We start from the raw sequence: 23,140 nt of genomic DNA on the forward strand, positions 1-23,140 counted from the left end.
AATTTTGGCAAACAAAAAGTGATACTTTTAGGCAAAATATGACAAAAAAAAATTACAAACGGGTCTTTTTGGGATCTTGTCAAAAAAAAAACTAGACTTTTTAACAATTTTGGCGGAAAAACAGATTTTTTGGCGATTTTAACAAAAGTAGGTCTTTGTTACAGTTTATACAAAGAATTGGGATTTCTTGAAATTTCATCAAAAAGTGAGACGTTTTGGTAATTTTTCAACTTTGGAACAGAAATCTGATTTTTGCGACAAAGAAACGAGACTTTCTGACAAATTTTGACGAAAAAACAGGTTTTTGCATGTTTTGACCAAAATGGATCTTTGTTACATTATGTAGAAAAAATTAGAATTTTAGAAATATTGGAAAAAATGTGAGATGTTTTGGTAATTTTGCAATTTTGGCACAGAAAGTAGATTTTTGGGACTAAAAAGCAAGACTTTATAACAATTTGACAAAAAATCTTTGTTTTTTTAAATTTTGATAAAAATGGGTCTTTTTGTTATTTTTACACAAAAATTTTTTGAAATTTTTAAAATTTTGGGAAAAAATTAGATTTTTTGGGAATTTTAAAAAATATAATTCTGGTTCAGAATATCATACAGAATTTTTTTTTTTTTAATCCACTGAAGGTTAATTCTAGAACAACATGAAACTTCTACTAGTTTTTTTTTTTTGGGGGGGGGGATGAGAAATAAGTAAACCACATTCAAGTTTTCAAGCCTCATTCAGATTAAATTTTGATTTATTTCTCGGAGAATGAGCCAAATTCTAATCTTTAGAAATTCCTCATCAACTTGTTTTTCTTTCATTTTTTCAATTTTTTTTTTTTTTCAAGAAAAATTATATCTAATTCATTTCCTTTCCTTTTCTGCCCCTTTCATTCTTTGTCTTTCCTTTCTCCACATATTTTAGATTCGTTTCACAAATCAACTCGATTCAAGAATGGAAAAATTTACTAACCCGGAGGCGAAGTTGTACCGTTGGTAGTATTTTCTTCTTCTTTTTTCTTATCTTTATCTTCTTTATCGATACTTTTTCCTTTAGTTTTCAACGGCGTGGCTGGTTTGGGTTTCGGTTCCAAGCTAGGATCTAATACTAATTTGCCGACGTTCTTGCGATCGTGCATTTTCTGCATGGCTTCCGATACCTGTAAAATAACACACACACAAGATTAGTATTATCCATTCAAAAATACATGTGACCCATCTTTACAAAAAAAAAAAATCTACACCCAGAAACCGAAGCAAAAAGTAGGTACATATCATGATGAAAATATGTACTATACGATACTTACATCTTCCAAAGCCCATTTCGAATCTATAATCGGTGCGATTTTTGACTCTTTCCATAAATCGAAAACCTTATCCAATATGCCTTTCACGTAGTCGGCCTTATTCTGCTGATACAGCAAGTGACGCAAATTGAATCCGGCGATTGTTTTGTTCTCTTCGAATAATTTAACCGGCGATACTTTATCCACTTGCCACCACTGCGAAATTCAAAACAAGACACAAATAAATAATTGTACATATATTATCAAAACGTTAATTTTTTCAACCTTCTACACGGTGGCGAGAAAATCCAACTCGAAAGTCGAAATACGACGAGTACGTACCGATTTAGCCACGCTGAAAATACTCTTCGTTTCTCCGGTTACTACGTTAGCTGATCCTGTAAATTAAAAATTTACACGTTACGTAATATAAGTATAATTAGTGCTATCTGGGTGACGAAATATGTACGTGATGCCACAGAATCAAATTATTATACGCATACGAAAACAAATATACCTACCTCTACATGAAAAAGAACTACTCGTACATACATCGAAAGAAAAAAAATACCCTCGGTTTTCAGCCATCCCTTTCGTTTCACATTTACCTACCTTCCGCTACTCTAAAAATAACCCCGTCCCTTAATTAACCATCAGAAGAAGAAAAAAAAACAACTTGTATATTCGCGTGACGATTTAGACGACATGCTATGTATCTTTTTCATCTTATATACTCGTATTTTCGTATGCGTGTATTAATTTTTTTTTCTTCAACCCTTCCCTTTCTCGTTTTCTTTTGCTTTGTTTTATATACTTACATATGTACTTATAGGATTGAATAGCGTAGATATTTTTATCTTACCGTAAAGGATGTATTTTCCCATTGGTTTCAATAACGAATACCCTCTGTTGCATTCCTCGCCGCAAAGGCAATCCAATACCAAATCAATACCTTCTGGTGCAAGTCTATTGAAAAATAACAAAAAAACAGAAATAATTAACAATCGTATACGAGGTACATATTACAAGGTATCTATGCTTACAAATGACCACATAATATGTATAAGTGTTTTAAATTTTTTAAAAAGGTAAAAAAATAAGACTTGGAACTATCTAACCTATAATTATTATGGACTCGAATTAGATCGTTCAATACAAATAGATTTCCCTTTTTAAAACGTAGAGCATAAACTGGTCTAGATGAGACCCAGACACCACAGTCCCTTAATTGTCAATTATGAGCTCAATTATTTAACTTGGATAAAGTGTTCTGGTCTTTAATTTTTACAATTTTAAGCAAATCAGGTTCCTCAAAGAGTGGAACAGGAGGGAGAGGGGAATAAATACACGTCAAATAAGCAAATATTCGAGGATGTTTATTGTTTAGTTTTTACTGTTTTTTCCCCTCAAAATTTCCAATAAAACTGCGCAATCTTTTTTTCAACTTCTTTCCATCCCTCCTCCCTCCCGATGAGCAATGTACTCAAAAAGTCTACCTGCATTTGAATAATTAGAAAATGCATACGGATTTTTCAGACACCCGGTATTTTTGGATTTTTCGGTAAGAAAAAAATATTCAATTGCTTTTCATATTTTTTCTTCTCTTCAAATACACAAGGTGTTCAAAAAGTCTAAATACCAGATTTTTTTCTAAAAAATGCAAACAAATTTTTTAGCCACCCTGTATTTATTTTCGAACAAAAAATCTATTTTTTTCAACAGCCTTTGATTTTTTTTTCCCACTTTTGCTTAAGTACATATATAGACAAGATAACCCAAAAAGTCGACTTGCATTTTTTTTTTTTTTTTTTTTCAATATTTAATACCTACAGACTTTTTAGCAACCCATTTTTTGAACCGTTTTTTGATTTTTTTTATTCATTCATCTTTATAATGAACACACGTAACCAAAAAGTCTATTTGAAATGCAAATACATTTTTTAGCCACCCTGTAATTTGGAATTTTCGAGTAAAAAATTTTTTCCACCGCTTTTCTTCTCTCTTTTTAATGAACAAGGTGCCCAAAAAGTACGAGGACACTCGAGACACGATTTTCCAAATACCCAACCCTGTAATTTAAATTTTCCAGTAAACACATATTTTTTGATTTTTTTTTGTTCTTTGTAAACAGACTTTTTAGTCCCCCCCCCCCATTTTTAATTTTCAATTTTTTTTCAATTTTCGAGTATAAAAAAACTATTTTTTTTTTTTTCAAATGTTACTCAACTTTTTAATGAACACTACACACAGACATGAAATCCACTATTCAAATTTTTTTAGTAACTTCAGTGACTGAAAAATAGCAAAAAAGTGACCAAAGTTTTGAGAAATGAGAGCAAAGTAAATATTATGTTAGTCGGGGAGCTCTCATAAGCATCTATTGCACCCCCCCCCCGGTCTATCCTCCGGGACAACTTTTTTCTCAAGGGTGGAGTCTTAAGGAACATTTCTAGCCCTTGTCCTCATAAAAAAAGTGGCCCTCTTTTCAAAATGGCGGCCATTTTGATTGACATATCAGCCGAAATCGCAGATTTTGCGTTCCAACATAGGACTTGCGTGAAATTTTTTAAACCGTACAAAGGTAGATCGAAAGATCAGGCAAAAATTCATCACCATCAAAATTCCAAGTGCTAAAACCCCTTTTTTGATTTTTGGTGAATTTTTTAAAATCACATTTAGGCCAAATCGATTGGAAACTGTTTCAACCCGTCAAGAGCAGTTCTGGAGCCTCCAGCAGATTTTCGAAACTCAAGATTTCCATACAATTTCATTAAATGGAGTTGGAAAGCCGAAATTCGTTCTGCAAACTAATTTCAATACGCTACGAAGTCGACTGCAGATGGATTTCAAGTCATTTTGGAGCCCCCAGCAAATTTTTGAAAATTACTGGAGCCTCCAGTAGATTTTTGAAACTCGAAATTTCCCAAAATTTTATCAAACTGAAATGGAGAGTCGAAATTCATTCTGTAAACTAATTTCAATACGCTACGAAGTATTGCTGGTGGATTTTAAGTCGTTTTGGAGCCTCCAGCAATTTTTTGAAAGGTTGTGTGGCGTTTTTTTGGAAAATTAAAATTTCCTAAAAATAGCTGGAAGCTTCAAAACCATTTGATACCACCATGTAGTCTGCGAAGTAAATTTCTGCTTGCCATGATAAATTAATGTTGCGGGAATTTCAAGTTTCAAAAATTTACTGGAGGCTCCAGTAACTTTCAAAAAAATTGCTGGAGGCTCTAAAATGACTTGAACCCGCCTGAAGTCGTCTTTAGAGGGTTTTACAATTGTAGTGTAGAGTAAATTTCAACTTTTCATCTCCATTTGATGAAATTTTGTGAAAATTTAAAGTTTCAAAAATCTGCTGGAGCCTTCAGGAATTTTCAAAAAGTCGCTGGAGGCTCCAAAACGACTTGAAATTCTCCTGCAGTACTTCGTAGCGTATTATTTAGTTTTTAGAATAAATTTCAGCTTTACAACTCCAATGTCTCCAATTTCATGGAATTTTGTGGGAATTTCGAGTTTCAAAAATCTGCTGGAGGCTCCAGAACTGCTCCAAACGGGTTGAAACCGTTTCCAATCGAATTGGCGTGTCGAAAATAGGGTAAATCTCAAATTTCAGCTTCCTTGGTCAATTTGGTAAAATTTTGAAGTTTCAAAAATCTACTGGAGACTCCAGCAATTTTCAAAAACTTGCTAGAGGCTCCAAAACGACTTGAAATCTACCTGCAGGCGAGTTCGCAGAATGAATTTCGACATTCCATCTTCATTTGATGAAATTTTGGGAAATTTCCAGTTTCAAAAATCTGCTGGAGGCTCCAGAACTGCTAAAAATGGGTGGAAACAGTTTCCAATCGATTTGGCGTGTCGAAAATAGGGTATATCCCAAATTTCAGCTTTATTGGTCAATTTGGTAAAATTTTGATTTTTTCCAGATAGATTTCAAGTCGTTTTGAAGCCTACAGCCTTTTTGGAAATTGCTGGAGCCTCCAATAATTTTTTTGAAATTTAAAATTTCTATAAAATTTTATCAAATGGAGTTGGAAGTTAATTCGGACAGATTTTTTGGCATTTTTTGAAAAACACAAGTTTCCAAAACGCCGCTGGAGGCTCCAAAACGAATTATCCACCTTGAAATTTATGTCAAAAATAGTCTGTATCATCTTTCTATCGCTAACGGAGGCAGAAGGGTATTGGAATTAGGTTGCGGAGTATATTTCGGATTTTTCAACTCCACTTGATGAAATTTTGTGGAAATTTCAAGTTTCAAAAACCTCCTGGAGGCTCTAGGAATCTTCAAAAATTTTCTGGAGGCTCCAAAATAAACTTAGGTAAACCCACCTGCAGTCGACTTATTGATAACGAGTTGAAATTTTAGTGCAGAGTGAATTTTGGAGTTCGAGCTCTGCTAGGTAAAATTTTATGGAAATATCGAGCACTGAAAAATCTGCTGGAAGCTCCAGTCCACTTATTTCCAAAAGGTTGCTGGAGGGTCCAAAACGACTTGAAATCTACCTGCAGTCGACTTCGTAGCGTATTGAAATTAGTTCGCAGAACGAATTTCCGCTTTCCAACTCCATTTAATGAAATTTTGTGGAAATCTCGAATTTCAAAAACCTGCTGGAGGCTCCAGAACTGCTCAAAACGGGTTGAAATAGTTTCCAATCGATTTGGCGTGTCGAAAATAGTGTATATTCCAAATTTCAGCTTTCTCGGTCAATTTGGTAACATTTTGATTTTTTCCCTCATTTTTGGCCTAAATTTGATTTTCAAAAATTGACCAAAAATCTAAAAAGGCATTCTAGCACTTGAAATTTTGACAGGTGATGAATTTTTGCCTGATCTTTCGATCTACCTTTGTACGGTTTAGAAATTTACAAAATTTGATTATGGTAGCACCTCCCCAATGGCCCTCGAAGGGTTTGAGGGAAAAAAGGACTTCAGATTAGTGTTTCTCGACCCAAAAAACCTACATGTTAACATGTCACTCGATTTTTTCTTCATTTTTACAAAATTTGATTTTGGTAGCACCTCCTCCCCCCCCTCCGGTCTGGCATTTTTGTAAAAGAAGAAAAAATTGACGTGTGTTTTTTTTTTGAAAAGATCATTTATATTTCATCAAATTATGGGAATCATGTTAAAAACAGCTGAAATTAACTGCTGAATTAATTTTAAATTTTTTTCCCCTATTTTTTTTATTTTTTATTTTTTTTTATGTCACGTTTTTTGACATAAATGTTGATTTTCCAGGCCAACGGTGCATCCTAGAGAAAAATGATATCGAAGAAAATTGTAGAGGATAAAATTTCCTATCAGATCAATGTGATTAGTTTTTCTTTAGGAGGCTTAGTTCATGAATTATATGTAATTTTTGATGGCGTAAACTGACTTTTGGGCACCCCTGTAGATAATTATTCTATTCCTAGGAAAAAAAAATCTATTACCTACTTACACAGATAAGATTTCCTTTAAAAAATACGCAAAACACTGCCGGGGAAAATTTTCCAATATTTTTAACCTATTTAAATAGCTGTTAAAATCCATATCTGCATCGTAAACTTTCTCGAAACATCAACCAAAAAAAAAAAAAACTCATTCATGATTTCTATAAAATCTACGAGTACATTCAAAATAATTTTCAAAAACGCAAATCACGTAAGTAACAAAAACTCTCCATTATTATTTACACATTTCCAAACTAGAAAAAAAATTCCAAAAAAGTAATCTCGATAAAATTCAACCACCATTTTCCTGCAGTCCATTTTCGATAACCACATTCAAAACACACTACAAAATATTGACACTTCAAAACTCGTATTTCAAGTCCAAAATACTCTTAGTGGGCGTATAAATTGTGGCTACGCCTGTCAAAAGTTCTCGGCATTTCTAAAACTCAACTACACCTTAATTAACGTCTCTATCGACATTTCCTTTCACTAAACAGTACACAGTACACACCCTTCGAGAATAAGGTAAGAAAGGAAGGTGGGGGGGGGGGGGTCAATTTTTACCATCAACTTGAAATATTGAAAATACTCACTTGCGAACTTCGGATACGTAATCGTTGCCTCTTTCCAATAAATGAGTAATTCCGACATTCTGCAACGCTTCGTGTTTATTCTTGGACGCGACTCCGAAGATCTTCACATCTGGTATAGTTTTACTCAATTGTATCAAAGCTTGACCCTAAATAAATCGACAAAAAAAAACAGCAATTCATTATTACTCGTAAGATTGTAGAAACAGGAAAGAACCAATCGGTCCACTTACTCCTTAAAAAAATTCCATAAACTAACTACATAAATACAGAGTATTCGTATCCTGACTCTTCTATCTCCACGACGATGGTGAAAATATCTCCTCACACAGCCTTCGACTCCATAACTACTATGCAAACACATCGCCCAATTTCAACTTACATAAATATAGTCCGGCATATGACAATAGGAGTAATTGCACCCCCCCCCCCCCCGCCGATCCTCCGGGACAACATTTTTCTTAAAGGGGACATCCTAAGGAACATCGTTTTAACATAGGACTTGCACAAACTTTTTCAAACTTTACAAAGGTAGATCGAAAGATCATGCAAAAATTGATCACCTGTTCAAATTTCAAGTGCTGAAGTGCGTTTCTCGATTTTTGGTGAATTTTTGAAAATCGAATTTAGGCCAAAAATGAGGGGAAAAATCAAAATTTTACCAAATTGACCAAGAATGCTGAAATTTGGGATATACCCTATTTTCGACATGCCGAATCGATTGGAAACGGTTTCAACCCATTTTGAGCAGTTCTGGAGCCTCCAGCAGATTTTTGAAACTCGAAATTCCAACAAAATTCCATCAAATTGGAGTTGTAAAGCTAAAATTCATACTAAAAACTAGTTTCAATACGCTACGAAGTACTGCAGGTGAATTTCAAGTTGTTTTGGAGCCTCCAGTGACTTTTTGAAAATTCCTGAAGCCTCCAGCAGATTTTTGAAACTTTAAATTTTCACAAAATTTCATCAAATAGAGATGGAAAGCTGACATTTACTCTACACTCCAACTTTAACACCCTCTGAAAACGACTTCTGGTGGATTTCAAGTCATTTTAGAGCCTTCAACGACTTTTTTGAAAATTACTGGAGCCTCCAGTAGATTTTTGAAACTTGAAATTTCCCCGAAATGTTATCAAACCAAGATGGAGAGTCCAAATTTATTCTGCACACTAATTTCAATACGCTACGAAGTTGGCTGCTAGTGAATTTCAAGTCTTTTTGGAGCCTCCAGCAACTTTTTGAAAGCTTGTATGACGTTTTTTTGGAAAATTGAAATTTCCTAAAAGTAGCTGGAAGCTTCAAAACCATTTGAAACCACCATGTAGTCTGCGAAGTAAATTTCAGCTGGCCAACTCCATTTGATAAATCAATGTTGGGGAAATTTCAAGTTTCAAAAATCTACTGGAGGCTCCAGTAATTTTCAAAAAAGTCGCTGGAGGCCCTAAAATGATTCGAACCCACCTGAAATCGTCTTCAGAGGGTGTTAAAATTGGAGTGTAGAGTAAATTTCAGCTTTCCATCTCCATTTGATGAAATTTTGTGAAAATTTAAAGTTTCAAAAATCTGCTGGAGGCTTCAGGAATTTTCAAAAAGTCACTGGAGGCTCCAAAACAACTTGAAATTCACCTGCAGTACTTCGTAGCGTATTGAAACTAGTTTTTAGAATGAATTTTAGCTTTACAACTGTACAATTCCAATTTTATGGAATTTTGTGGGAATTTCGAGTTTCAAAAATCTGCTGGAGGCTCAAGTAATTTTCAAAAAAGTCGCTGGAGGCCCTAAAATGACTTGAACCCACCTGAAATCGTCTTCAGAGGGTGTTAAAATTGAAGTGTGGAATAAATTTCAGCTTTCCATCTCCATTTGATGAAATTTTGTGAAAATTTAAAGTTCCAAAAATCTGCTAGAGGCTCCAGTAATTTTCAAAAAAAGTCGCTAGTGGCCCTAAAATTACTTGAACCCACCTAAAGTCGTCTTCCGAGGGTGTTAAAATTGGAGTGTAGAGTAAATTTCAGCTTTCCATCTCCATTTGATGAAATTTTGTGAAAATTTAAAGTTTCAAAAATCTGCTGGAGGTTTCAGGAATTTTCAAAAAGTCGCTGGAGGCTCCAAAACGACTTGAAATTCACCTGCAGTACTTCGTAGCGTACTGAAATTAGTTTTTAGAATGAATTTTAGCTTTACAACTCCAATTTGATGGAATTTTGTGGGAATTTCGAGTTTCAAAAATCTGCTGGAGGCTCCAGAACTGCTCAAAACGGGTTGAAACCGTTTCCAGTCGATTTGGCATGTCGAAAATAGGGTATATCCCAAATTTCAGCTTTCTTGGTTAATTTGGTAAAATTTTGATTTTTTCCCTCATTTTTGGCCTAAATTCGATTTTCAAAAATTCACCAAAAATCGAAAAACGCACTTTAGCACTTGAAATTTGGACAGGTGATAAATTGTTGCATGATCTTTCGATCTATCTTTGTAAAGTTTGAAAAAGTTTATGCACGTCCTATGTTAAAACGCAAAATCTGCGATTTCGGCTGACCTGTCAATCAAAATGTCCGCCATTTTGTAAGTAAGGCCAACTTTTTTTTGGCAACTTTGCATTAAAATGTTCCTTAGGATGTCCCCTTTAAGAAAAATGTTGTCCCGGAGGATCGGCGGGGGGAGGGTGCAATTACTCCTATTGTCATATGCCGGACTAATAGATATAATAAACATCCCGTAGCCCATGACATGGCAATTTTCATCGCACTGACTATAGTGACTGCGAATCTTTCAACAATACGTACGAACGCAAGCAGCAGCCGGAAGATAACGGAATAGGTAGTCGGAGGAAAAAAAAATATGAAAACAGGAAAACTCGACAAAACGACAAAAACAGAACGAGAGGGTGACAAAATAACAGAGAGAGGAAAAGTGAGAGCGTAAATAATCAGTTCGCGGCCTATAAACCATTAACTTGCCTATCAATACGTAAACACTCGAATTTTCCTTTCCATTCTCCACAACAGATACCGATGATGACTGTTTTCTCTCCGCCAATTTCTGCGTTAAAAAAAAAGCAAAAGCAAAAGCAAAAGAAACGTCCCTTCCCGTTTCCAATAAACCTTCGCTTCTCAACAATTCGCTAAATTATGTAATTCGAGGCATGCCTGATGTCGGTTTTTTCATCGCCTTCGTTCACAATGAGTAGTATTTTTCCGCATCAAAACACTACGTATAACTTCATCATCATTTTCAAAGATATGTTCCTCTCTTCCCCCCTTCGCCTCCAGCTCAAATTTGTGACCAATATACACAACACGTGGACTAAAATTTAAATCATTAGAGTAAAAACGAGCGGAACAAGAAGGAGGGGGGGTGAGTAGGAAATCTTCACCACGATAAAGGGGATCGATTTTCGATACCACGAGTACCTTCCACGAATAAAATTAGCTTCACTCCAGTCATCTTCTTCTCGTTTTCCAACTCTGGAGCCTGCACTTTCTTTCCTGCTGCAGGAATCCATTGTTCGTGCGACCTTTTCTTTCATACCCTTCGCCTCTCTCCCCCCTCCCCCCCACCCCAACCAATCTTCTATCCTGCATCTCGCGTATTGTTGTTTTTGTTGTCATCTTTGAAAACTACCACATAATAACTTGTCTTTGTTTCACTTATACAGACTATGAATTCGCGAGAAGCCAACTTCTTCTTCTCTATTCTCAAGCCTCTCGCTCGTCCCGCTGCTTTTGCTCATTGTTTTTCGTCTTAACAGGTCGTCGTCGTCGTCGTCCTAGTCGTCGAAAAGTCGACGCTCCATTCTCATCCCTGCCATCTCTTCTTCCGGGTTCTCTCTCACTCTGGTCCAACCACCGTTATATCGTTTTATTTTATTTCCCATTAAAAACAACACAAAACCTCATCCTTATTATTCCTCTTAATTTACTCCTAACGTGACCCCCCCTCCCACCATTCTGATTTCCATCACCGTCTCGACTGATGACGTTGCTTTCAATATCAATTAATTGCAGAGCGAGCCGAGCAAACTTTCCAGACAAGTCTCTCTCATAAATACGAATATTACACGGATGATATAGCAGCAGGGTTTTCAAAATGGTCAAATTATTACCCGACAAGATTCCTCTTAATTGAGGCAAATTGTTGAATACAGTATGATGATACATACTTCATTACCCCACAAGAGATATACTCGTCGTCGTCGTTCTCAAACTCTATTTACTTTCATTCCCCTCCGTCTTGTTGATAATTTTGCAAGATAAGGTGTTTTTTTTTTTTGGGGGGGGGGGGGGGGTGTTTATAATCACAAGATTATTACACCCGAAAGGGAGGGGGGGTTAGATTGAAATGTATCGAAAATACGACTTTGCATCCAAGAAGAAAAAAAAATAATACAGGTCCTCTGAAGAAATCTCTGATTCATTTTGTATAGATTTTTTGGTTTCGAAATCAGACTTTTTGGTCTTTAGGGCTTCTTCAAGGAGTCCAACGGAATTTTTTTTACAAAATTTTCTACGTCTTGGACACAAAAGTACACGAAGTCTTTCTCTTCGCTCGTTTATCTTTCGTTCAATTTCAGATCGCTTTCAAAAGACTTTTCGATTTTTATGATGGAAAAAAATTTTTAAAAATCGTATTTTGAGGAGTATCGAGGAAATTTTCAAAAATTGAAAAAATTTGTTTTTTCTGGAAGTTTATTGGATTTTGACAAAAAATAAGGGTTATTCGGCTGCGGTGTGTTGTGATGAAAAAGGTCTTCAAACACTTTTTGAGACCGCGTTCATATTTTCAGCCTTAAAAGGGTTGTGCGACGTTTCAAAAATATTGAAAAAATACAGAAAGGATTTTTCAATTTAGGAGAGTTTTTAGATCTTTTAGAAATTCTGGTCCACCCAACTTCCCATTCAGTTTTCGATCTAAAAAAAAAGACAACCCCGTAACAAAATGTTAGAAAAAGGAAGAAATCCTAATTTTCAAAATATTGAGGTATTAAGCTCCCCTCTCTCCACCATTTAATCATCTCACCCGTTCCAAAACCCAAACATCCGTACATAATAATTGAAGTCAGGCATGAAATCCACCATTTAATTTTTTTCAGTGACTTTAGTGACTGAAAAATAGCAGAAAAGTGACCAAAAATTTGAGAAAAAGTGACCAAAATTTTGAGAAACGAGAGCAAAGTATATAATTCAGTTAGTTAGGGAGCCCGCATCTATTCCACCCCCCTCCCGGTCGATCCTCCACGACAACTATTTCTCTCAAGGGTGGAGTCCTAAGGAACATTTCTAGCCCTTGTCCTCCAAAAAAAAAGTGGCCCTACTTTCAAAATGGCGGTCATTTAGATTGACAGGTCAGCCGAAATCGCAGATTTTGCGTTCCTACATAAGTACGACGTGCACGAAATTTTTCAAACTATACAAAGGTAGATCGAAAGATCAGGCAAAAATTCATCACCAGTCAAAATTTCAAGTGCTAAAATGCCTTTTTCGATTTTTGGTGAATTTTTGAAAATCAAATTTAGGCCAAAAATCAGGAAAAAAATCAAAATTTTACCAAATTGACCAAAAAAGCTGAAATTTGGGATACACCCTATTTTCGACATGCCAAATCGATTGGAAACGGTTTCAACTAGTTTTGAGCAGTTCTGGAGCCTCCAGCAGATTTTTGAAACTCGAAATTCCCACAAAATTTCATCAAATGGAGATGGAAAGCCGAAATTCATTCCGCAAACTAATTTCGATACTCAACGAAGTCGACTGCAAGTGGATTTCACGTCGTTTTGGAGCCTCCAGCGACTATTTGAAAATTACTGGAGCCTCCAGTAGATTTTTGAAACTTGAAATTTCACAAAATTTCATCAAATGGAGATGGAAAGCGGAAATTCATTCCGCAAACTAATTTCGATACTCAACGAAGTCGATTGCAAGTGGATTTCAAGTCCTTTCGGAGCCTCCAGCGACTTTTTGAAAATTACTGGAGCCTCCAGTAGATTTTTGAAACTCAAAATGGAGATGGAAAGCCAAAATTCATCCCGCAAACTAATTTCGATACGCAACGAAGTCGACTGCTAGTGGATTTCAAGTCGTTTTGGAGCCTCCAGCGATTTTTTGAAAATTACTGGAGCCTTCAGTAGATTTTTGAAACTCGAAATTTCGGAAATTTCATCGAAAGGAAATGGAAAGCCGAAATTCATTCGGTAAACTATTTTCAATACTGTACGAAGTCGACTGCAGGTGGGTTAATTTAAAGTCGTTTTGGAGCCTCCAGCGACTTTTTGAAAGGTTGTATGGCGTTTTTGGAAAATTGAAGTTCCCAAAAAGTAGCTGGAAGCTTCAAACTCATTTGAAACCACCATGAAGTCGCTTTCATATCGTGTTGAAATAAGTTTGCGAAGTAAATTTCAGCTTGCTAACTTTATTTGATAAAATGTTGTAGGAATTTCGAGTTTCAAAAATCTGCTGGAGGCTCCAGAACTGCTCAAAACGGGTTGAAACAGTTTCCAATCGATTTGGCGCGTCGAAAATAGGGTATATTCCAAATTTAAGCTTTCTTGGTCAATTTGGTAAAATTTTGATTTTTCCCCCTCATTTTCAGCCTGAATTGAAAAAATCAAAATTTTACGCAATAAAATTGGATAATTGAAATCGGATAGGAACAATATCGTACCTATTTTTGACCACCGGGATCGATGGGAATTGGTTTTGAGCCGATTTGAAAAATTCTGTAGCCTCCAGCAAATTTATGAAAATTATCGTCTCTACTTTTTACCCAATCAAGTTCTGATAAAAATTCCAAATTAAAGGGCGAAAAAAATCGAGTTACTTCACAACGTAGCATTGAAATTAAAAATAATTTTTTCCATTCAAAATTGACCTCAAATTTTGAAAAATCGCCAAATCCAGAAAAGTTGAAAAAATCAAAATTTTTTATTTAATTGAACTATCAAGCTAAAATTTGATGCGTAGCCTATTTTTAACCTTTAAAATTGATTTATTATAGAAACGCGGTTTCAAACACTTTCGAGCAGTCCTGGAGACTCCAGCAGATTTTTAAAAGTTACAGTCATCACAAAATTTCACAACAGATACGTAGGAAATTGCGAAAATCGATTCGGTGTGTCGAAAATAGGGCATATCCCAAATTTCAGCTTTCTTGGTCAATTTGGTAACATTTTGATTTTTTCCCTCATTTTTGGCCTAAATTTGATTTTCAAAAATTAACCAAAAATCGAATAAGGTATTTAGCACTTGAAATTTTGACAGGTGAAATTTTTGCCTGATCTTTCGATCTACCTTTGTACGGTTTAGAAAATATTGGCTCTATCCAATAACATCGTCTTACATTTTTAATGTTGAACCGTTGATTTTTAATTTTTTTCAAAGTAATGATTCTGAAGGATTTTCATGAAAAATATTGATAATTTCCTAAAATTTTGCACTTTTTCATTTTTACACGACAAATCTTCTAAAAAAAGGTCGGCCAAAATTTGACCTCTTGTTCTCCAAATTGACTTCTTAAAATTTCAAACAAATATCTATGCAGCATTAAAAATAAAATACCCATTTTCAATACTTTTTCAACATTTGAGTACTCACACGTCACAAACATTAAGAGAGGTATTTCTACGTAATTTCTAAGTTTACAAAGATTAAGCAGGATACGTTGACGAGGATGAATACTTACAACGCCACCGCCGGCCGAATGGAAAAGCACGCTTTTGCCTTCAGATAAATGTCCTAATTCGAAAAGCAAAATATAGGCGACGATATAATTCATCGTGATGGCGGCAGCCTCGTGATAGCTCATGTTGGACGGAACGGCAAACACGTATTTGGACGGAACAACCACCAATTCGGCCCATGCTTTGAATTCTGGTAACGCTACCACTTTGTCTCCGACCTACAACAATACAGAAAAAAATATCTTTTTAGAAAAAAAAAAAGAAGGAAAAAAACATATACGCAACAAATAATACCTAAATTCACATTCTACATAATGTCTATAGTACATATGTGTAAATGTAAATAGGTTAGTAGACGAACAATAATATCAATCGTGTGGAGTAAAAATAAAAACGAAACCCTCGTTGAAAAAAAAAATCGGTTCTAGACCGTTATTCAAATATTCGCGTTTCTCTTCCCTCATCCCCTCATCATATATTTGCTACCTAATCCTGAATCCTGTGCTATGTCTGCGACAAACCCAGTCGAAATTTCACTTCAACGCGTCAATTCCATTCACAGTCAGTGTTTCCTGTCCGCGGGTATTGTCCTTTTTTTTCGCTCACCTCTCACGTTTTCTTGGCTACGCTTATATGTACCTACCTATGGCTCCATCTTCGATACATTATAGTTTACGTACCTCTACCTACATATCTACCTCTGCAGGAGACTAGTATACTTATTTATAAGCTGCAAGGATTTGAAATACGATCGAATGTATAAATGTAGAGGTACAACAGTACAATACGTAAAGGTAAATCGAATTCAATACGACTGTCAATAGCAGGTTCCTTTTCTGTTCTTTGCTATCGTTTATTTCTTTCTTTCGTTTTTGATCATAGGGACAGAGAGAATCGTAAAAAAAATAAAAATTCATTATAAGATGTTGAAAAAAACAAAAACAAATAACCAATTCGTCATCGGAGTCGAAGCTGCCAATTTCTCATTTTTCGATAAGCTCATCGTAAAAGGCTGAAAAAAAATCATCAACGAAGAGTCAGACTGCAACCTTCTCACGTTTTATTTGATTTTGTTTCCAGCGAGCACGACTTTCTAAGTAATTTTAGGAACCTGGCTATTCAACAATTTGACTGGCACATCCATCGATCCTTCGCAGCACAATGAATAAGATTTTTCCGAGAATAATTTCCTGGTTTAGCTGGCGACAATTCCTATTTCTCAAAACAATGGCTATTCTTGGGTCGATGAAGAGTCATTAATCTTTCTTTTTCGTGTATACCGAAGCTTTCCTCTAGTTGTATCTCATACTCATTGGAAAACATCTCTCAGGAGCGAATTTCAAGTCAAGAAGTGTTTTGAAAATAAGAATCGAAAAATACACGATTCCGGAACCTGATTTCAATTATTACCCTCCTCCCCCTCCCTCCCACCTTATCCCCCCCTCAATTGTTGATTCAAGATTTTTCATTTTGTTCAACTTTCACTCCAGAGTTGTTAAAATCAGGAGTAATAAAATCTGAACTCGAAATTGAAGTCAAGACCTACCGGCTATTATATCACAGGGTGGTCAGAATTGGAACCAAAAAAAAAAGAATCGTACTTCGAAATCTTGTAATGATTTTTTTTTTTCAAAAAATTGTCCCTCAAAGTCCACTTATGAATTCAAAAATTATTCGGGTAAATTCAATATTCGATCGGTTTTTCAAACAATACATATTTTTTCTTACAATTCAGACGAGATATTTCTCATCTGTGACTCATCATTGACTATTGTAATCGAATATCGAATTTAAGATTTTTTCAAAAAAATCGAGAAAAACGATAGGAAGTCCAATTTAAAAAAAAAAAATCATTTTTTTCCGAGAAGGGGGGACATTTTTTCAAAAGCCATCGACGACTAATTTCAACTATAAATTAATCAACAAACTTTTCCTACGACGCGTGTTCACGAAACTAGAATTGGTGGAGAGGGGGGGGCAGGGTTGCTCTAATTTTGAAAGTTGATCGAATTTCATCTTCCCCAAACAGTTTATAGGAAAATTGAAATAAGTAAGTACTAGGGTGGGTGACTTTTTTAAAAAATTTGGTACACTTGAACAAAAATAATGACTAAATATGACCTCAAAATGACGTAGAAAATGGTTTCAAATTTTTAAGTCAATGCTCACATGCTCAACTCCTCCCCCCCCCCACCTCACCTCTCAAGAGAGATCGAAGTTTTAAAAATTCTACTATCCGTCGTGTTTTGGAGAAAAAAATTCCCAATTTTTTGATCGAGATGATCTTTTTGAAGTCCGATAATACGTACACATAAATGGCTGAGCTTTTTTAATAGTTCAAACGTGATGAATATGGAAATACTACAGACATCAAGAGATCACATAAACCAACAAAAATGTTTCCCAATTTTTGAAAAACTATTAAATTTTTCAAACTTCTCGATCTCTAGTCGAAGAAGAGTTCAATCATTGACCTAAAAATTTGGAATTTTTCCAACATTTCGTCGAGGTCATTTGACCATAATTTATTGCCATTTATATAGCAGCCTCCATCAAATTTAAAGGAAAAAAAAAATCAAGAACAATCCACCCTAGAGTACTTTGCTCCAATCACATTTTTGGGGAATCAGTTCAGGATTTTGAGATGAAATGAAGAGGGTGGACGGGGGGAGGGGGATAAATGACCTAGAAATTTAAAAAAATTAGCATTTCATTGATTTTTGGAAATTTCCAACTTCATTTGAAAAGATTTATGAGCGCTAAAATTTATGAAAACAGCGAAAAATTGACTGATTCGTAGGTAATTTTTTTCAGCAAAAATTGTAACGAATAAACCTGCAGGGACATTTTGAATCCATGACAATTAAATGAACAAGGAGGGAGTGGGGTTTCAAATTTCCGAAAATTTAAAAAGTCGTATTCGCGCATTTTCAATCATTTCATTGACTTTTTCAACTCTAAAAGGATATTACAGCACCTCAAAAATGTTGAACAAATTTGAGAGCATACTTTAAACACTTTTCCTCAATCTATTTCAAGTCTTTCATGCCCCAAATCGAAGTATTATTTCAATTTATATCGAAGATTTTTTTACTTTGAATTTTTCATTAGAAAGTTGAACTTTTAAAAATTTTGGTCAAAATATTTCAAAAACAAATCTTTCTAGAAAAAATCGATTCAACTCCATTGGTAACAAATTTTACAAAATTAAGCTTTTTTGGACCAAATTCTGAGATTTTACTTCGTTGAAATCGTGAAAAAGTGATTTTGTCGTTTTTTTAAGAGTAAAATATCAGAATTTGACCCAAAAATGCTCAATTTTGAAAGTTACAGGAAAAATCAAATGAAAAATCATCGAGCACTTGCCAGTCGTGGTTCAAATGTAAATTCTTCAATTTATTTGAAAAAATGTGCTTAAACACCTTTTTGTAGGGGTGCCTAAAGTGGGGGGGAGGGGGGGGGGCTCTAAAAAAAGGGTTCAAAATCACAAACATACGGGGAGCTTAATTAAACTTTTTCATCTAGATAATGGAATATATACCTCAAAACATTACGTTTGGCGCAAATCGCAGATTTCTAGCTTTCCAGGGATTCCCAAAATATCGAAATTACGAAAAATTGGAAAATTGGATTTTCGAGTACCAGCGGAAAATTTTATTGAGCTCAAAATTCGGTGGGATGGAGGTCTTCACATACTAATAAACTGTAAAAAGCTTTCTGGGGGGGGGGGTTCAAAGAGGTAAGTTCAAAATGGTGGTTCCAAAATTTTCCAAAAATCGACCCCCCCCCCCCGTAAATGGGGGAATCACCTCGCATAACGTTTATCGAGTTCAAACAGATATTTTACCCTAGAAAAGCTTTTGAAAATAATATGTACTCACTGGTCCCAAAAATTATTTTTTTATTCACAACTTTGGGAACCCCTGGAGCCCAAAAAAGGGTCATTTTGGGTTAACTAACCACGGATTCGTATTTGGGACATTTATTACAACATTTTAAGAGTGGTCGAGTTGATAACTGGCCTGGGGCCAAAAAGTGGCCTTATCGGGACTCCTCGACTTTAAACTTTTTTTGATCTTTGAAATTGAAAATTGAATTTTTTCGAATTTTGATTTTTTTGTGAGGAGTTTATTTCATCGAGTGAAAGGGTTTTTCAACTTTTTCAACAAATACGTAAAAATAGGAGTTAAATGGGTCAATTTCACCTATCAAAACTTTTTTTCATATTTTAAATCAAAAAATCGCATTTTTTTCGCAAATTTAAAATTTTTTCAAAATCAACTTTGCAACATGTTACCATCCCAATTTTTTAATATGTTGTTCAGCATGAAAACTTGTCCATAATATATTTTTTTCAGAATTTTTTAGAGTCGGAACGATATGAAAACTACGTTTTGAAACTTTTTGAGCTAATTTTTTGTTCGAAAAAAAGTGGCAACGCTGATTTTTATGATATCACCAAAAAGCCTTTCAAAACCCCTAACTATGGGAAAATGTTCCATTTCGGTAGGTATCGCGGTTATCGAGTAATCCACTCTGCTGAAATGGATCAAATGGATGATATTTTTGGTTCACTGAAAACTTTGACACCCCCTGGCTGCCTTTAAAAATGGGCTAGAGGGCTGCGATTTGCGCCATTGGTCATCCCTTCGGAAGGTCTTTCCACAGGAAAAATTTCAAAAAAATCGTCGAACCCCCCTAACACTTCTTGGTCCAATTGACGTGGGACCCAACTTTTATAAGTTCAGTCTTTTAATTTCGTAGGCTAGGCAAGGCAAGGCAAGGCTATAGACAAACCCTGAACACGAATGACGTACATGCACAATTCACATAAAAACTTTTACTCAACTTTATAATATAAAACGATTAATTACATTTTTTACGATCGCCTACAACACACGTAGCCTCTACAACTGGGCAATATATATTTACATTATATACACAATGTATATTGTATAGATTGTACACGTAAGTATAGATCCACCAGAGCTCAGATTCCAATAAATGGTAAAATCTTCGAAACCGAGAGAGCGAGCGAGAGAGAGAGAGAAACGAGAGTAAAAAGAACGTCGTTGTTATCGTAATAAATTCCTCGTAGTAAAAAGCAGATGCACGATGGGCATGGCATGGGCAGATCAAGGGGGTTTGTTAGTTTAAGCTCGAATGACGTAATGAGGCGTAAAACACACGGCATATACTCGTACATTTGATTGATGAAAATCAGGCCAAAGTAAGCGAGTACATCACGTATGCCTACCATCAAAAAAAAAAAAAAAGTAGACACCGAGAGATAATTGAGCAACCAGTTTAGATGCCTATTTTTTCTCTCTGTCTATTCTGCCTTACATCTTCTAAAAGCCAAGATGTTTCTCTACTAAACGAATACGCGCGCTTATATTAATGGCGTAATGAAGAACACCCCGATTGGACTTTGGAGCATGGAAAAAACAACCAACGAGATGGTTAATTATAGAGAGAGAAACGTGTAACGTGTCTACATACGTGAGGAAGCACTTTATATGGAATGATTTCTTTCACTTCGTATGTACGTACGTATTTTTTCTATATACTCATAGGTACTCTTTTTTTTTCCCAATGCGGATGTAACGTTAATGATATTTTTGACGGCTACAAGCACGAGACGAGCGATTAAAAGCGTAACGAAAAAAGCCTTTGGTTATACGCCACCTCTGCTGCCCCCCCCCCTCCTGTCTAGGGCAAATGTCGATGTCGATCGCTGGTACGACATGCTCCAACGTTGTATATTACACAGCACATACAGTGCATTGAATACGTATAATATGTAATGTATGTGTAGTACCTTTGTACAAGCAGATACTTGATCGTATATGTACGAGTAGGTATAGAGATACGAGTAGATAGTGATATGGATGTGGATGTGCGTAAACAGTCATTTTTCATACCAATTTCAACACGAGAGAATGTGCTCACGGTATTGTACGAGTACATCTACGTACCATACTATACACCTTTCTAGTTTCTACGAGCCATATACTTTTTGAAAGTAGGTATAATATATCAGAGGGAGAGACACACGTATCAACATGTAGAAAAAAAGCTTTCGTCGGCAGGATTAACGCTCAAGCACGAACTGGGAAGGTTTCACCGAACGAAAGAACAACGTGAATCTGTTTCACTGTATATAGGGTGGTGAGGAGAATGTCGGAGGAAGTAAACTGAAAATTTTCCACCGACTACTGCGAGATCGCCGTGAGAATTTTAAACGAACTCGAGAGAAATGAGGGTAATTTTTTTTCTCCAATTGTTTAGCTTGTTTATACACACTTACACCATTTCTATTTCTCGTATCCTATAAAGCTAGAGACTTTTACTTTTCTGTTTAACTTCGGTGCTGGCGAGAAGAGAGAATGGAAGTGAGCAGAGGGGAGTGGATTTTTTAAAAAGTCGTTTAATACGTGAAACAGCACGTTACACGTCGTGCTTTATCATTATTTTCACCATTTCGAATGATTTTCTATACGACATTTCAAAAACCTGCTTATTTACGCTTCTCTTCTTTTCATCAGCTTACGTAGAATGACCGCAGAGAAGCGAGTTATTTTTACGGCGGGGGGTGGGGGGAGATCGCGTTGAAAAATTGAAGGAGATTCTAGACGATACTTGTTGATTTTCAGAGGGAAATTTTTCTCAATGTGGAAACAGGATTATTTATACTACGTTTTCGAGTGATTAAAATTTTCTAAAACCGTTGATAATTAAAATCAATCATTTCGTACTAGAAATATCTCTGTTCGTTCAATCGATCAATTAAATTAGCTAGATAGATTTCTATTTATGATCCAACCGATCTAAAAACACTGCGCAGATTTCAAGGATCGATTTTACTAGACTTGGAATTACATATTTGATCCTCGTGATCTGCAGACGTGACAAGTATCAGATTTCAGTCGTATTTATCGAGGCACTGACATGGCATTCTCCCCTCAATTAAAAGCTTTCCTGCAATTTGAAATTTTTTTCAACTTTTTTTTCGATTTTTAAATCAAAATAGGCAAAAAATAGACAGGATTTCAAGTTGTCACCATCTACATTTTTTCAAAAAAAAAAAAAAAATTCCACCCTACACATTGTCACATTCTCCCCAAGTCTCTTCTCCCTTCCCTTTCTTCTCATCAAGAATACTCAAATTATACTTGTCTGAGATTGACTTCTCAGTTCTCACCATCGATATTTTTTTTGGAATAGATTTATCGCTCCACATGAGATTAAATCCTCTTGTCCACCCCCCCCCCGGTCATTACTTTTTCTCATCACGAATGCTCAAATTAAACTCGTGCAAAATTGATTTCACAACTCGTACCTACTCAATTTTTTTCGGAAAAAAAAAATACTTTATTGGGAACCAAAAACTTTGAAAAAAATAACCAAAAAGTGACACAACTTGAGCAAAACATTTTAATGTTGAAAAAATTGACCAAAAAAAAAACGAAGCATCTCTGAAATTTTCTGGTTTCAACTTTCAAAGGTTGCATTACATATTTTGCGATTTAGGCAACAAAATGAGGATTTTAGCAATTTCTGACAAAAAAAAAAAACAATTTTAAAAAAGAAAAGCGAGATCTTTGGTCAATTTTTGGAAAATACGTACTACGTAGTGATACTTTTTGGAATTTTCTGGTTTTTAAGGTTGCATTATTTTGTGATTTGGAGGGGGGGGACGAGATTGTTTAGCAATTTTTGGAGACAAAATGAGCATTTCAGCAATTTCTGGCAAAAAAACAACATTAAAAAGAAAAGCGAGATTTTTGGTCAATTCTTGGAAAATATGTATAGTGATACTTTTTGGAATTTTTCTGATTTTTAATTTTTAAAAGTTGAATTATTTTGCGATTTTATGAGAAAAAAGCGAGAATTTTTGGGCAATTTTTGGCAATAAAAGGATGATATTTCGGCAATTCCTCACAATAAAAAAAAATACAATAAAAATAAAAGCGAAACTTAAGGAGGGACTTTTGGGAATTCCTGAGACAAAATGAGGATTTCAGCAATTTCTGGCAATAAAAAAACCTACATTGAAAAGAAAAACGATATTTTTGGGAAATCTTTGAAAAATATGTATACTATAGTGATACTTTTAGGAATTTTTCTGATTTTCAATTTTTAAAAGTTGCA

General features: G+C 35.2%; 1 protein-coding gene across 1 annotated transcript in view; it reads right to left on the reverse strand.

Annotated features, from left to right (window-relative positions):
- Positions 1-23,140, reverse strand: part of LOC135834728 (synaptic vesicle membrane protein VAT-1 homolog-like) — a 122,047-nt gene that overhangs the window by 5,556 nt on the left and 93,351 nt on the right. The window contains exons 3-8 of the mRNA XM_065348691.1: positions 14,989-15,204; positions 7,318-7,463; positions 2,146-2,249; positions 1,626-1,681; positions 1,305-1,499; positions 971-1,157 (exon numbers count right to left, since the gene is read on the reverse strand). Coding sequence (XP_065204763.1) covers positions 971-1,157; positions 1,305-1,499; positions 1,626-1,681; positions 2,146-2,249; positions 7,318-7,463; positions 14,989-15,204 — 904 coding nt within the window. The remainder of the gene's footprint in view (positions 1-970; positions 1,158-1,304; positions 1,500-1,625; positions 1,682-2,145; positions 2,250-7,317; positions 7,464-14,988; positions 15,205-23,140) is intronic.

This window comes from Planococcus citri, chromosome 2 (assembly GCF_950023065.1).
Source record: "Planococcus citri chromosome 2, ihPlaCitr1.1, whole genome shotgun sequence".
Taxonomy (NCBI): Eukaryota; Metazoa; Arthropoda; class Insecta; order Hemiptera; family Pseudococcidae; genus Planococcus; species Planococcus citri.